Below are 14,509 nucleotides of genomic sequence, written 5' to 3' on the forward strand. Positions count from 1 at the left end.
TACAGGCATTTATGTGAACAGAAAACTAGACTAGAGAGGCTTTTGATTGAATCTAGTAGGACAGGAATGGGAATCCTATGGCCAACAGGCCACACGTGGTCCACATGGAGGCCAGTATACTCCTTGGGGTCCCACCAAGTCCACACCACTTCCATTTTTCAGCTAAGCCCCCACTTTTTTAAAACCAAAAAAACTTTAAGAATGGCTTCAGTCCATTTAATTGTGCTTTTCAGGAAGGGGATTCCATTACTCTGAAACAGCAAAAACCCTCTCCTCACTAAACAGCCCTTAGGATGAAACAGAAAGGGACACAATGTCACTTCCAGTCACCAAAAAGTATGAGATGCCGTGGCCCTCCAAAATTAGCCAGTGGCATTCCCAGCTCTCAAGCATGTCCATCCTAGTAATAGGGGCTCTTCACTATAAGTGGCTCTTGCTTTCTTTTTTAAGCTCGCTTTTTGCAAGCTTAGTCTAAAGAAGGCCCATGTTGTGACACCCCAAGGGCCTATCTGCTCCAGCATTCTGTTGATAGTTGCCTATGAGAATTCCACACACAGAATATGGCCACAATGCAGCATGGTCCAAAGCAGCATAATAGTTTCTCATGAGGAGCTAAACTACAGCTGGCCATTCATCAACACCCTGACATTTGTTGTACTCCTCCACTCCCTGTTCTGTGCCTGGTTATAGTGCTGGTGGAGCAGAGGCTTGCCTGGCTATGGCCCTGAAGCCAGATGCAAAAACATTACAACATCCACTGAGATCTCTAGAGGACCCAAGCAGATCTTTGTAGATGATGTATTATTTTTGCATCTGGTCACAGAACAGATGCTTCTCTGATTCCCTACCATTCTCACCAGGAATGAAATCACAGAATCATAGAGTTGGAAGAGACCACAAGGGCCATCCAGTCCAACCCCCTGCCATGCAGGAAATCTCAGTCAAAGCATCCCCTACAGATGGGCCATCCAGCCTCTGCTTAAAGACCTCCAAAGAAGGAAATTCCACCACCTCTGAGGGAGTGTCTTCCACTGTCGAACAGCCCTTACTGTCAGGAAATTCCTCTTAATGTTGAGGTGGAATCTCTTTTTCTGTAGCTTGCATCCAATGTTCCGGGTCCTGTTCTCTGGAGCAGCAGAAAACCAGCTTGCTCCCTCCTCAATATGATATCCCTTCAAACATTTAAACAGGGCTATCATATCACCTCTTAATCTCTTCTCCAGGCTAAACATCCTCAGCTCCCTAAGTCATTCCTCATAGGACCTGGTTTTCAGACCCTTCACCATTTTATTCACCCTCCTTTGGACACATGGCTCCAGTTTCTCAACATCCTTTTTAAATTGTGGTGACCAGAACTGGACACAATATTCCAGGTGGTGCCTGACCAGAACTGAATAGAGTGGGACTATTACTTCTCTTGATCTAGACACCATACCTTTATTGATACAGCCTAAAATTGCATTTGCCTTTTTAGCTGCTGCATCACACTGTTGACTCATGTTCAACCTTTGTTCTACTTGGACTCCTAGATCCCTTTCACATGTATTCTCATTCAGCCAGGTGTCCCCATCCTATATCTGTGCATTTTATTTTTCCGCCCTAAGTGCAATACCTTACATTTCTCCGTGTTGAATTTCATTTTGTTAGCTTTGGCCCAGCTTTCTAGTCTATTCAGGTCATTTTGAATTTTGATCCTGTCCTTGGAGTATTAGCTTGCTGCCTGTGCAAGTTTTTTTTCCTCCCACTTTTGGGTCCTTGCACTATTTGTCTTGTTTCCTCTATGTCAGTTTGATTATTTTCTCCAGCCCTTTTGCCTTCCTTAATATTGTCTCCCTCCCCCATGAAACTCAGTTTAAAACCCTCCTGATCAAATTGAATGGCTGTGTGTATGTATGTTGGGTGGACTTTGGTTGGTACAGAGGGAGGAATGTTGGAACAATGCAATGAACAAAAAGAAACATACTCAAGCATAAGGGCTACATGTACTACCAACATGCCACTATCTTTCCAACCCATGAGTCCAACAGTGTACTCTATTTTGCATTCTCTTGCAATGGATACATATGGCCTCTGGTACTGCGGGTGATAAATAGCCGCCATGACTCACAAATACTGATGGCCTCATCCTCTAAGAAAGCTTGCATTGAAGCAGTGATGGCTTGTGATTTTCATCTCAGTGTGATGCTGAAGAGACCTCAAGCCATCCATTCCAACCCCCTGCCATGCAGTCAAAGCACAGTCAAAGCACCCCAACAGATGGCTATCCAGCTTGCTTGAAAACCTCCCAAAGATTCCACCAGACTCCAAGGCAGCATATTCCACTGTTGAACAGCTCTTACCAGCAGGAAGTTCTTCCTAAATAAACCTGTTCTAGGTTTGAGCCTGTACTTTAAAGGAGCTTTCCTGTTTGAAGGTTGGGTTTGATGTCTTGAATGCTGTTATTTTTGTTATTAGCCATCAAATTGGCTTCATCTTATGGTGACCCTATGAGACCTTCGAGACTCCCTAGTCATCAACTGACCTGCTCAGGCCTTGGGAACTTAGGGCCATGACTTCCCTGATTGAATCAATCCACCTGTCATGAGGTCTTTTTCTTTTCCTATTGCCTTTTACATTGCTGAGCATTATCATCTTTTCCAGTCAGTCATGCTGCTAACCATGACAGCCTCAAGTTTAGTCATCTTGACTTACAGTGAAAGTATTCTCTCACTGGTATTCTCTAGGATGCATTCATTTGTCCTTTTGGCAATCCATGATATCCATAGAACTCTCCCCCAGCAAGACTTTTCAAATGCTTTGATTTCTCACCCCCTGCCGGCTTTCTTCACTGTCCAGCTTTCACAACCTTATATAGGATATTACTACATGCAGCTTTTAAAATGCAATTAGATCTGGAGAAAAGCATCTTTGGTGATACTAATCACATGCCACCGCCTCCAGTCAATAGCTGCTGTGTCCTCCAACCACAATTAGTGCATCCCTTTTTATTGATAGGGGAAACCCATCAATGAGATCTCAATAGTACTAGTCCCCAGGTGGGAAACATTGTTTGGATATATAGCATCTTCACATACTGAAGAATATAACTGCACGTCTATTGTAGTTTTATTGCTTGCTAACATCCCCTCCTCTTTTCCTGTTTACTAAGATGGCACCTCACCTTTTGTCCCTGAGAGAATCATCTTTATATCTCTTTGTCTTGTTTGGAGAAGCATGCCTTCCCTTGCATGCTAAAAGAAACTTTCTTAAGAAGCATGTAGTCTACCTTTCTACCTCATCTTCTTTGCAACATGAAGCTAGACCTGCGTATTTCTTCATAAACATGATTTTGTAAGTAAACTTATTATTTTCAATCTAAGAGACTTTGTTTTAATTTGGGGACATGAGGGCTGGGAGTTAAGTGGACCTAGTTTTACCTGCTCACCTATATTCCGCTGTGTTTGCTCTGCTGGTGAGATTAAACAATCTCTCCGCCTTTTCTGCGTTTTCTAACAAATCTCAAGAAATAAAAATTCCAACAAACATTGTTCCTGGGGCACTGGCTTTATCAGCTGTCATGTGGGGTCAGTGTCCTTTCCTCTCTCTCCGTCCCTCCTTACCCTTCCAAGCAGGACGATTATCTTTATAGAAGTATCATGGAATCATAGAGTTGGAAGAGATCACAACACCATCCAGTCCAACCCCTGCCATGCAGGAACTCTCAATCAAAGCATACCTGACAGATGGCCATCCAGCCTCTGTTTAAATAATAATAATAAACTTTATTTCTATACCGCTTTTCCAAACATCAAAGCGGTGCACAAATTCAATAAAATAGTACGTATCACATATTAAAACAGTGTAACAATAGTTACAATCACATTCCAATACAAAATTTTAAAAACAGTATACAAACAGTTAAGATCTATCAACTGTAGCTAGAAATCCTATATTGAACTTCTATAGGGGAATAATTTCTCTAAAGGGAGTCAGGAGGATATGCTAACCGGAAGAGATGAGTTTTAAAGACTTCCAACAGGGATGTAGCCAGGATTTTAGGAAGGGGGGGGGGGTTCCAGACTAAGTGCCACCATTATAATGGGGCTTGGGCGCGGCGGCGCAGCAGCACGCACCACTCATTTTTCTAATGGAAGGGGGAGGTCTGGACCCCAAGAACCCCTCCCCCCTTGGCTACATCCCTGCTTCCAAGGAGGGAGACTCCATCACCCTCTGAGGGAGTGTGTTCCACTGTTGAACAGCCCTTACTGTCAGGAAGTTCCTCCTAATGTTGAGGTGGAATCTCTTTTCCTGTAGCTTGCAATTATTGTTCTGGATCCTTTCTCTGGAGAAGTAGAAAACAAGCTTGCTCTATCCGCAATATGACATCCCTTCAAATATTTAAGCAGGGCTATCATATTGCCTCTTAACCGCCTCTTCTCAAGGCTAAACATACCCAGTTCCCTAAGTCCAGGATCCCAGGATTCCATAGAATGGGGCCATGGCAGTTAAAGTGGTGTCAAACTGCAGTGTTGCAGATGTATCTGATTCCATTGCCAAGCCACATTTGCTGTCAAGAAGTTCCTTCTAATGTTTAATCAAAATCTCCCCTCCTGTAATTTTAAACCATTAGACCTGGTTTTACTCTCTGGGGCAAGAGAGAATGAATCTGCACCCTTCTCTCTGTGACAAGCCCTTAGATATTTCAAGAGTGCCATCAAACATCCCTGATCTTGAATTACTCAGATATATGCCCTTGACCTCACCACTGTCTCAGCAATTTTCCACTTGCCTCTGTATGTTGCTCAGTCAGCCACCCTGTTTGGCAATGTACATAATCATCCAGGAATTTTATTCAGTAACACTGAGTTAAATTATGACACTTGGACTTTGTAGGCAGGCAGTTACTGCTTGTTTGAAGTGCGGAATGCAGAAAGTAAAACAATAATAGAATCCCTGCTACCTTCATGTACTGTTTCATCCCATAAGGTTCCATATAAAAGAAAAGTGAAAAGGCAAAATCATGAGATGTAATAATTTTTGTATTAAGAGAAGAGGCTTGTGTTGACACTTGTTAATATTTTTAACACAGGAGTGACTGGCAGAAGGATGCCAGATAATGAACCTCCTCCATACAAGTATCTGCCATGGTTGGGGTGAGCAAACAAGAGCAGAGCTTGGAACTACCAAACTAGTTATAGTTACATATGACTGTTTACATTTTCATTTAAAGGGGGCACGACACTTTCTAATTACTTTCAAAATAGTTTCTAATTCCTTTCTAAAAGGCATTCTACAGATATTTTGACAAGATTTGTTTCAAGGTTTATTCCATCTGTTCTCAAACACCCCAAGGTCTCCCCCTGATTCAACACTATTCACATGGCAACTCCATAGTAGTCTGATATCACTTCGACTACTATGGCTCCCTCCTTTGGAAGCTGGTCATTTATAGTCTGGCAAGAAGGCTTAGAATTCCTTGCTCTTTTGTGGAACTTCTCAAGCTATCTGATGTGAAGGACTTGCAATTTCTTTCCTCTGATATGCCAGGGACTGATTCCCATCAGTGTTGCTAGTTTTGTTCTTCTAGACACTTTCCAGGGACTTGCAGCTGATGGTTCATGGACTGCCACTGGTATATATGTTTTGAATAGCACTGTTCTAACCCACTCCCCTGAATTACATTTCACACTATGATGTTAAAATGCTATTATTCCATTTTAACTGCTATAGCTGCTTCCTGTAGAATTCTGGGATTTGTACTTTACTGAGGCCTAGATGCTCTCTGGTTGAGATGTCTAAATGCCCTTCCCTAATCCACAGGAGGCAGCCATAGCAGTTAAAGTGGAATAATAATGTTATAATAATGCTATAACTGTGTAGTGTGATATTCAATAAGATTGAGAACCATAGTTGACTATGGGAGTTGACTGGTCCAGTGGTTCTCTTATTTTGGTCCTCCAGATATTTTGGACATCAGCTCCAGCCAGCATGGCTAGTAGTCAGGCATTCTGGGAGGAAGTCTAAAACATCTGGAGAACCAACAGTTGAGACCAAAGGTCTCTCACAGAGAAGTCTCAATATATCGCACGCACCAGATTATAAACTCCACAATTGCATGAAATGGAGCCACAGAAGTGAAGGAACTGTCAAACTACTATAATTGTGTAGTGTGGATCAGTGTGAAACATTTGGGGGGGGGGGGGGAACAGTTCATTAAATAATAGCAACAGGTTACTTTTCAAACAAGGTGTAATGGGAATGAGCTCTATAATTCAGGTCTTGTTTTTCAAAAGAAGATGAAACACATCTGAAATTTGCCAGCTGGAACTGGTGGTTCAGGAAGGCAGATATGAACTCCAGAGCAATGCTCTTTGCTCAGCCTTGGAATCAGAACTTGGACCAGTTATTTTTTCAGGGGCAGCAATTCCCAGCATTCCTTGCCCAATGGCCACATTGATGTCTCAAGCGCCCCCCCCCCCCCAATAAACTTTTCCAAGTTCAGCTAGGGATTTACTTTCAGTACCAAATACCCTAAAGGAATCAAAACCTGTATGATCTTGGATGCTAAGAAGGGAGAACCCTGGTTATTACTTGGAGGGATATATTTCAGAGGCGGGAACTGGCAAAACCACCTCTGAGTATTCCTTGCCTAAGAAAACTATATGAAATTCATGGGTCACCATAAATCAACAGGCGACCTGAAGGCACACACACACACACACACACACACACACACATCCAAGGACGATTGCTCACAGACAAATCCTTTCAGAGTCAGATCCCAAATGTTTTCTTTGTCTGAGCTTTCTTGATTTTATCAGCCTAATTTAGGAAGGAAAATATGTGTTTTCCTCTATTCTTATACCATTGGTAAGCAGATACCCTTATTAATCAACTGCAAATTTTGTCTAGAGATAATGAATCGGAAACTACCTCTTGCCTACCCTGGTGCTATATCAACCAATTATGGCACCTCTCCTGCTGCCATGTTCTCTTTTTTCATTTCTGATATCTTGAGATTTAGATTTTCAAGATAATTTTATCCCCTGCTGTCACAGGGGCTAAAAATATTTCCTTGCAATAACATGATTTGAAGAGCTGTTTTAAGAGAAACACTATGACAAGGCTGGGTAGAATTGGTTCTTCACTCCTCTCTATATTTATCTACGCACACACTCAAAACCTAGTAAAAACATTTTATTGGTGAGTGGCTGAGATGGTTATGGTGTACAACTGTTCTTGGTCTATACTCATAAACCCTTCAGAACCTTGATGGGCAAAGCTAGTTGTAGGCAAATCCCATTGAAATAATAGAATTTTACAGCTCTTCCCCGCTGCAGAAATAAAGGAGTTTGACACCACTTTAATGGTCATGGCTCCTTACTGTGGAATCCTGGGGTTTGTAGTTAGGTGAGGTATTCAGCCTGATCTGTCAGAGAGCTCTAGTGCCTCATCAAATTACAAATCCTAGGATTCTATATGATAGAGCCACGGCAGTTAAAGTGGTGTCAGACTGCTTGATTTCTGCAGTCTGGATACACCCTCTGAGTCAGAAAGTTGGACATCAAGGGCTCCCAAGTCTATTCCCTGGCCATGCGGGTATACACAACTAAAGGAGTCCTGAACGATGCCCTCTGTTTAAAGGGCTCGATAGATGGAGAGTCCACCACAGTCCATTCCATTGCTGAACAGCTCTTACAGTAAAAAGGTTTTCTTCATGTTTAGGTGGAATCTCTTTTCTTGTAATTTGAATCCACCAGTTTATGTTTTAGGAGATTATTGCATTGACAAAAAACACACACACACAAAAAAAAAAACAAACCAAAACCGACTGCTCCCCACGGAATACAGTTGGGTTGCAGGATGCTACTGGGAATTATCACACATAATTTGCCACCGCTGCCACCAGGCGGCTGCATCCCAGCTGCATCCTGAGTCCTAGCCATGCTTCGGAGGCCACTTTTCAGAGTTGGAAAGTTCCCGACTTTGAAAAGAAACTTCCAAAGCACGCCTGGGACTCAGGATGCAGGTGGGCTGGAATCGTCTGGCACAATTGGCGGCGAATTACATGTACTGTAAATAGCATACCGCAACCCGAATGTATCCCATTGGGGATCAGTCAAGTTTTTTTATTAATGTGATAAACCTCTTAGTGTCTGGGGCAGCAGAAACCAAGCTTGCTCCATCTTCTGCATGATAACTGTTAAGATATTTAAAAATGGCTACCATATAACATCTCCATCTTCTCTGTTCCAAGCTAAATATACCCAGCTCCTCAAGCGATTTCTCATAGGGCTTGGTTTGCAGACCTTTTACCATTTTGGTCAACCTCCTTTAAACATGTCCCAGCATATCAATATCAAACTGAACACAGTGTTCCAGGTGAGTTCTAATCAAAGCAGAATAGAGTAACTGTATTGTTGTTGCTGTGTGCCTCCAAGTCATTTTTGACTTATGGTGACCCTAAGGCAAACTTATAATAGAGTTTCCTTGGCAAATTTCTTCAGGAGGGGTTTGCCAGTGCCATCCTCAGAGGCTGAGAGTGTGACTTGGCCAGAGTCATCCAGTGGGTTTTATGCTCAAGAATCGAACCCTGATCTTCAGAGTCATAGTCCAACAAGCAAACCACTACACCACTACACTACTTGTAGTAGCCCTAGTACCTCCCTCAGTTTGGCCACTATACTCCTACTAATGCAACCTAGAACCACATTGACTGTTTGACTGTTGTATCACACTGAGAACCAGTATGGTGTAGCAGTTTGAGTGCTGGACTTCGAACCTGGAGACCAGGGTTCAAATCTCCACTTGGCCAGAGAAACCCACTGGCTAACTCTCTCAGCCTCACAGGTTAGCAATGACAAAACCCCTATGAACAAATCTTGCCAAAAAAACTTCATGGTCACCTTGCATAAAATGAAAGGTGCTGATTCCAAATACATGGGTGGTGGACACACATGCTGTAAACATCCTCAAGTCATGCTAATCCCCAGACAGCTGTAATATTTATATAGAAGTGTTAACTACCTAATAAGGGTGAAATGACATCGGGAAAGATTTAATGTCCCAAACAGAGCACTCATGCAAACGATGCAGAAAAGGACAACCAAAGGGATGTGGGGCTGGAGGAGGTCCCCTCAGAAGAAAGCAAAGAATGTTTGGGACTTTTTAGCAGAAATTGCAATAAAGATTTCCCATACCTTGGATTAAACATTGATCTGAATGGGGATTGCAATTAAGAAATCAGAAGAAGATTACGACTGGCAAAGGGCAGGTATGAAAGAACCTGACAAGATCTTAAAATGCAAAGATATCAAACTGAACACCAAAGTTAGGATCGTACAAGCCATCAGATTCCCTATTACCATGTATGGATGTGAGAACTGGACAGTGGAGAAATCTGATAGAAAGAAAATCAATTCATTTGAAATATGGTGCTGGAAAAGAGTGTTAAGGATACCATGGCCCAAAAGGCAAACAAATGGGTCCAAGAACAGATCAAGCCTGAGCTCTCTTTGGAAGCTAAGATGATAAAATTGCAGCTGTCATACTTTGGCCACATCATGAGAAGAGATGACTCACTAGAAAAGCCAATAATGTTAGGAAAGGTGTAGGGCAGTAGAAATAGGGGAAGACTGCAAACCAGATGGATAGACTCAATCAAGAGGGGCATGACCATAAGCCTACAGGACCTGAGCAGGACAGTTGAAGAAAGGGGGGCTTGGAGGTGTCTCATCCACATGGTCCCCATGAGTTGAGGCCAACTCGAATGCAGTTAACAACAACAACAGCAACAACAACAACAGAGCAGGGGTGGGAAAATGTAGGCTTTGAACCCAATGAAAATAGATTCCACCTCAACACTAGGAAGAACGTCCTGACGGCAAGAGCCAATCAACATTGGAATATGATGCCTCAGAGTGCAATGGGGTCTCCTTCTTTGGAAGTCTTTAAACAGAGGCTGGATGGCCATCTGTCAAGGGTGCTTTGATTGTGTGTTCCTGCATGGCAGGGGGTTGGGACTGGATGACCCTTGGGTTTTCTTCCAACTCTATGATTCTATGTTTCTATGAAGTGTACAGTATCTATTAGCTAAAAAATTCCCAATATTAAATGCAAGTAAGAAAGCAGCAGACTATGTAAAGGTAAACGCCAACATGGTATAGTGGTTTGAGTGCTGGACTTGGACTCCAAGAGTCCAGGGTTTGGATCCCCACCCAGTCAAGGAAACCCCCTGGGTGACCTTGTGCAAGTCAGACTTAGAGGAAAGCAATGGCAAACCTCTTCTGAACAATTCGTGCAAGAAAACCCTAAGATAGGGTCATTGTAATTCAGTGTCAGCTTGAAGGCACATACCAACACTACCGACAAGCCCCTCAAGATCAACCAAAACAAAAGCAAGCCACTGCCAAAATTCAGTAGTGTATCCTGGTGCTGCTATGGTTTGCAGCAAAATTCAGTGTCAGACTGTGAAATCCAGTGTCAGAAAAGCTTGGGGGAAGATACCATTTGAGGTCACCACAAACATCTGATGCCACTAGACAGCCAAAAATGTCCTGCTCTACCTAGCACATCTCTATAGTACAGTACTGATTTGTAAGTCCCTACTTCTAGGTCTTTAGAGACAAGCTCTATGGGTAGGGCAGCAGTGATTAGGAAAATGCATATGTCCTCACAACCAAGTGTGTGGCATTTTGGCATAGGCATCACCCCACTCATTCTTGCCTCTTCCACAGATCCTGGCTCTGAAGATCCAGAACCAGATATTTCAGAAGCAGCCAAGTCTATATAGCAGAGATGGCTAATGGCGGCATGTGGATTCCGGGCATTTTGCCTCCTTCTGGAGGGCTGCCATGCCAACAGGTCCTCCTGGGTCATTTTTCTTGCCCTGTCTGGATGGATTGAAGATGGGAAATTGGAGAAGGATTTCCCTTCTCCTCTAGTTGCCATGCCATTGCCATCACTGCAGTCTTGTCCTCCTATTTCTACCTCCCCCTGCTAAATTTTTCCCTATTTTAACCTCCTCCTCTTGATCTAACAACATGGGATCCTATTCCTATTTACTGGAGCTTATCTTCACCCCCAGGTAAGGATGAATAAGGCCACCTTCAGGTTGCAAACAATATCAGAGGGGTTTTTTTTGTTTTTGTTTTTTTTGTTTTTTGGCTTTCTTGCCTTAATTTTGCTGTCATTGGCTGTCTTGGCCATGTAAATCCACTGGGTGACCTTGGACAAGTCACACTCTCTCAGCATCAGATGATGGCAATGGCAAACTCTCTGAAGAAATGTGCCAAGAAAAACCCATGATACATTCACCTTAAAGTCATCATAAGGTGGAAACTGCTTGAAGACACACAACAACAAGAACAACTGCACTTTACTTGCCTAGTGTGATAAAGCCCTAAGCAGCAGTTCTGACTATTTGGCATTTATTGTTATCATCTTTTATTTATTTTTGAATCAATTTAGAATTATTTTAATTGTTGTAAGGGACTTAATAGTGACTCTATAATAAATTTAAAGCATAGTGGCACATATAAATATATTGTATTCTGTGTTGCCTGGCTTCCTGTTACTGACTTAGGTGTGGAGATTATAATAAATAAAATTTATTTCTATACCGCTTTTCCGCAGTGATCAAAGCGGTGTACATAGTAAAATTATTAAAACAACATAAAATTAAAACCACATTACATTAATTACAATATACAATTAAAATCCAATTCATAGGGGTATGTAAGTGAGAGGGAGAAAAGGGGATGATTATCACACTAGCAAAAAAGATGGGAGCATAGCGGGATGCTTTCATCAATATCACGCGATAATGCAAATATTATCACACGACATCGCATGACATTGTGAATATCCCACAATTATCCCGTGAATGAAGAGGAATTCTAGCATTGCTTTTTATTCATGGGATTTTCCCATGAATAAAAAGTGGTGCTAGAATTCCTCTTTATTCACAGGATAATCATGGGACAATCGTGACGTTGTACAACATCATGTAATAATCTTCACATTATCACACAATATTGATGGGAGCATACCACTATGCTCCTGGTTTGTTTTTTTACCGGTGAGATAATCCTGTTAATTTTCCCTACAGAAGTGGATGGACATTTTTGCCCAATGCAGAAGTCCATAGTCATCTGAATTTCGCATGTGGTGCCATTGCACATGGACACTTGCTCATGTGGCTTGTCCATTATGAGTCTTGCATGCAGAGGTGCATTGCACATTGCAGCTGTGTGTTTCACCTTGATCTGCACATTCACTTGTGCAGTATTGCAATTCACTAAGGCACATTCCTCACATAACTGAAATTATTTATTATTATTTATTTATTTATGATATTTATATCCCGCCCTTCAGCCCTAAAGACTTTCAGAGCAGCTGAAATTACACTCCATTTCCTTTATATAGGATCTCAGCCTAAGTTTTTACATTTATTGGGAATGCAAATTAAAACAGAAGCAAACAAAAAAGCACTTTCTCAGAAAGTCTCCCCCTCCCAGCCTTATTGCAGTTTCCCATCTCTTGTTTATAGTATTCTCCATCTGCTGATGTAGCTTTCTGATAGTCTTCTTGTAATTTCTAACCAAACATGTCAAAACAATATGTCTTTACTTTAAGGGCATTCGGAGACTGGAAGAAAGCACTTGGAAAAAAAATCAAGAGGGTTTCACAAATATGCTGCTTCCAGGGTCCATAATATTTCAACCATGTCTGTGTGCCATGAGAAAGCTGAAGCTCTGTGCTCTCTTCAGTGAAAGTTACAGTTGTTGAAAGCAAGAGATATTATTTAAAATTGATTGTTGACAGGAGGAAGAGGAGGAAATCACTGCTTCTCCCTTTTCTTGGCTTGGATCTTACAACATCCTTTTCTTAGAGGGGGAATTGTCTGGCGCTGTCTGCCTCCACCCAAAAAATGCCCTCCGTGGATGTGACTGTTTCACCTAAAAACAGAGGCAGGGGGAAAGGGTGATCCGCTTAGATCCACTTCCCTCCGAGTGGAAGCTCTTCACTCATCAAGTCTTATGTGCCTTGAAATCCCTTAAGACTGTCAGCTGCCAGTTAGGTTAATTTAGTACAGTACAATTGTAAACTGCATATAGACTGCTTAGAGTGGTATGAAGTGGTATATAAATGAAGCTGCTATTGCTGCTATTGCAATAGTACATCCAAAGCTTGGGAAAGTTACTTTTTGGACTACATCTCCCAACCAGCACAGGGTGGTGTTTCAGAAAAGTGTCGTCTCAACAGAACGATTCATAGAATCTTTGAGTTGGAAGGGGTTGTAAAGGCCATCGAATCCAAGCCCCTGCCATGCTGGGATACAGAATAAAAGCACTCCTGTAAAATGCTCATTAACCTCGGTTTAAAGACCCCCAAAGAAGAAGAATCCACCACCTGCTGCTCTTGAAACAGAGAAATAGCTGAATTAGAGATATTCACAAATTCCAATCCATTATCAGAGGTGTGAACAGAGACGAGAGTTTCTTGGCACACTACATCTATTAATGCATATGTCCTCACAACCAAGTGTGCAGCAAAACACTTCTCCCCAGCAAAGCTTCTGAAGTCAAGGAAAATTATTCTCAGTAAGCAGATTTATTGCTTTCACACTTCAGAACTGTCTGAGAAACAGTCCGACAAAGCAGCTACAGATCACCTTACAAAACTGTTTGAAGGTTTATGGCCAATTTCATAAATTGCAACTTTTGGTATCCTATCACACTCCCATCTCTCTCTCCACAGCTGTGTAACTGCTAATATATCTGTGATTTGTTATTCACTCCATGAGTGTATCTGAAGAAGTAGATTGCTACTCATGAATGCTCTCATACTAAAATATCTCAGTCTTAAAGGTGCTGATTCCTCTTTTTCTCCTCCCCCATTTTTCACTTTATGGGGGAAAGACGCTCCTTTCTCTTCCCAACTCTCAGGCCTTAAAAGCATGCCTAAGGGAAAATAAAGACTTACCTGCCAGTAAACTCTGATAGGGATGGGTGTGAAAATTAGTGATGACAGGGTAGGAGATTTACTGATGGAGTTGAGCCTCTTCATTCAAGATACTTGAAAGTTCTTGGGAATGGAACCCAAGGCAGACAGCATTAGGGGGGGGGGAAATCAACCTCCCCCCCCCTCCAAATATAGCAAAAAGGGTGGCCTAATGGGAAAGTGTCACTGGGAACCAAAAGAACCAAACAAGAAAAACAAATCCAAACTCCTCGTCCTCCATCCATGTTCCAATCCAAATCTGTTTGTGAGCAGTTGGCTCCCTGCCTGCCTGTCTGTTCGAAATTTATGAAGTGACAGGGAAGTTGCTGAATTTTTAAGCCCTGGAGAGAGTCCCTTTTTCTATCCATCTCTCCATCTAGCTCTGCACTTGTCCCTTTCCTTTCCAAGAAAATGTCTTGATGGCTTACAGTTAAAAATAATAATTTAACACCAATGAACATTTTACTAATTTAATTTAATTCAATTTAATTTCATCCTGCTTTTCTCTCAGAAAGCTAGTGTAGTG

At 42.0% G+C, this 14,509-nt stretch overlaps 1 protein-coding gene across 2 annotated transcripts in view; it reads right to left on the reverse strand.

The window, feature by feature from the left end:
* GPR20 (G protein-coupled receptor 20) overlaps positions 1-14,509 on the reverse strand; it is a 49,023-nt gene that overhangs the window by 18,786 nt on the left and 15,728 nt on the right. Inside the window, exon 1 of one of the 2 annotated variants that reach the window (XM_042464547.1) lies at positions 13,966-14,071. The exons of the other annotated variant lie outside the window; for it this stretch is intronic. Coding sequence (XP_042320481.1) covers positions 13,966-14,049 — 84 coding nt within the window. The 5' untranslated portion in view covers positions 14,050-14,071. Of the gene's footprint in view, positions 1-13,965; positions 14,072-14,509 lie in introns of those variants that run through there. 2 annotated transcript variants of the gene reach the window in all.

The sequence above is a fragment of the Sceloporus undulatus genome, chromosome 4 (assembly GCF_019175285.1).
Source record: "Sceloporus undulatus isolate JIND9_A2432 ecotype Alabama chromosome 4, SceUnd_v1.1, whole genome shotgun sequence".
Classification (NCBI taxonomy): domain Eukaryota; kingdom Metazoa; phylum Chordata; class Lepidosauria; order Squamata; family Phrynosomatidae; genus Sceloporus; species Sceloporus undulatus.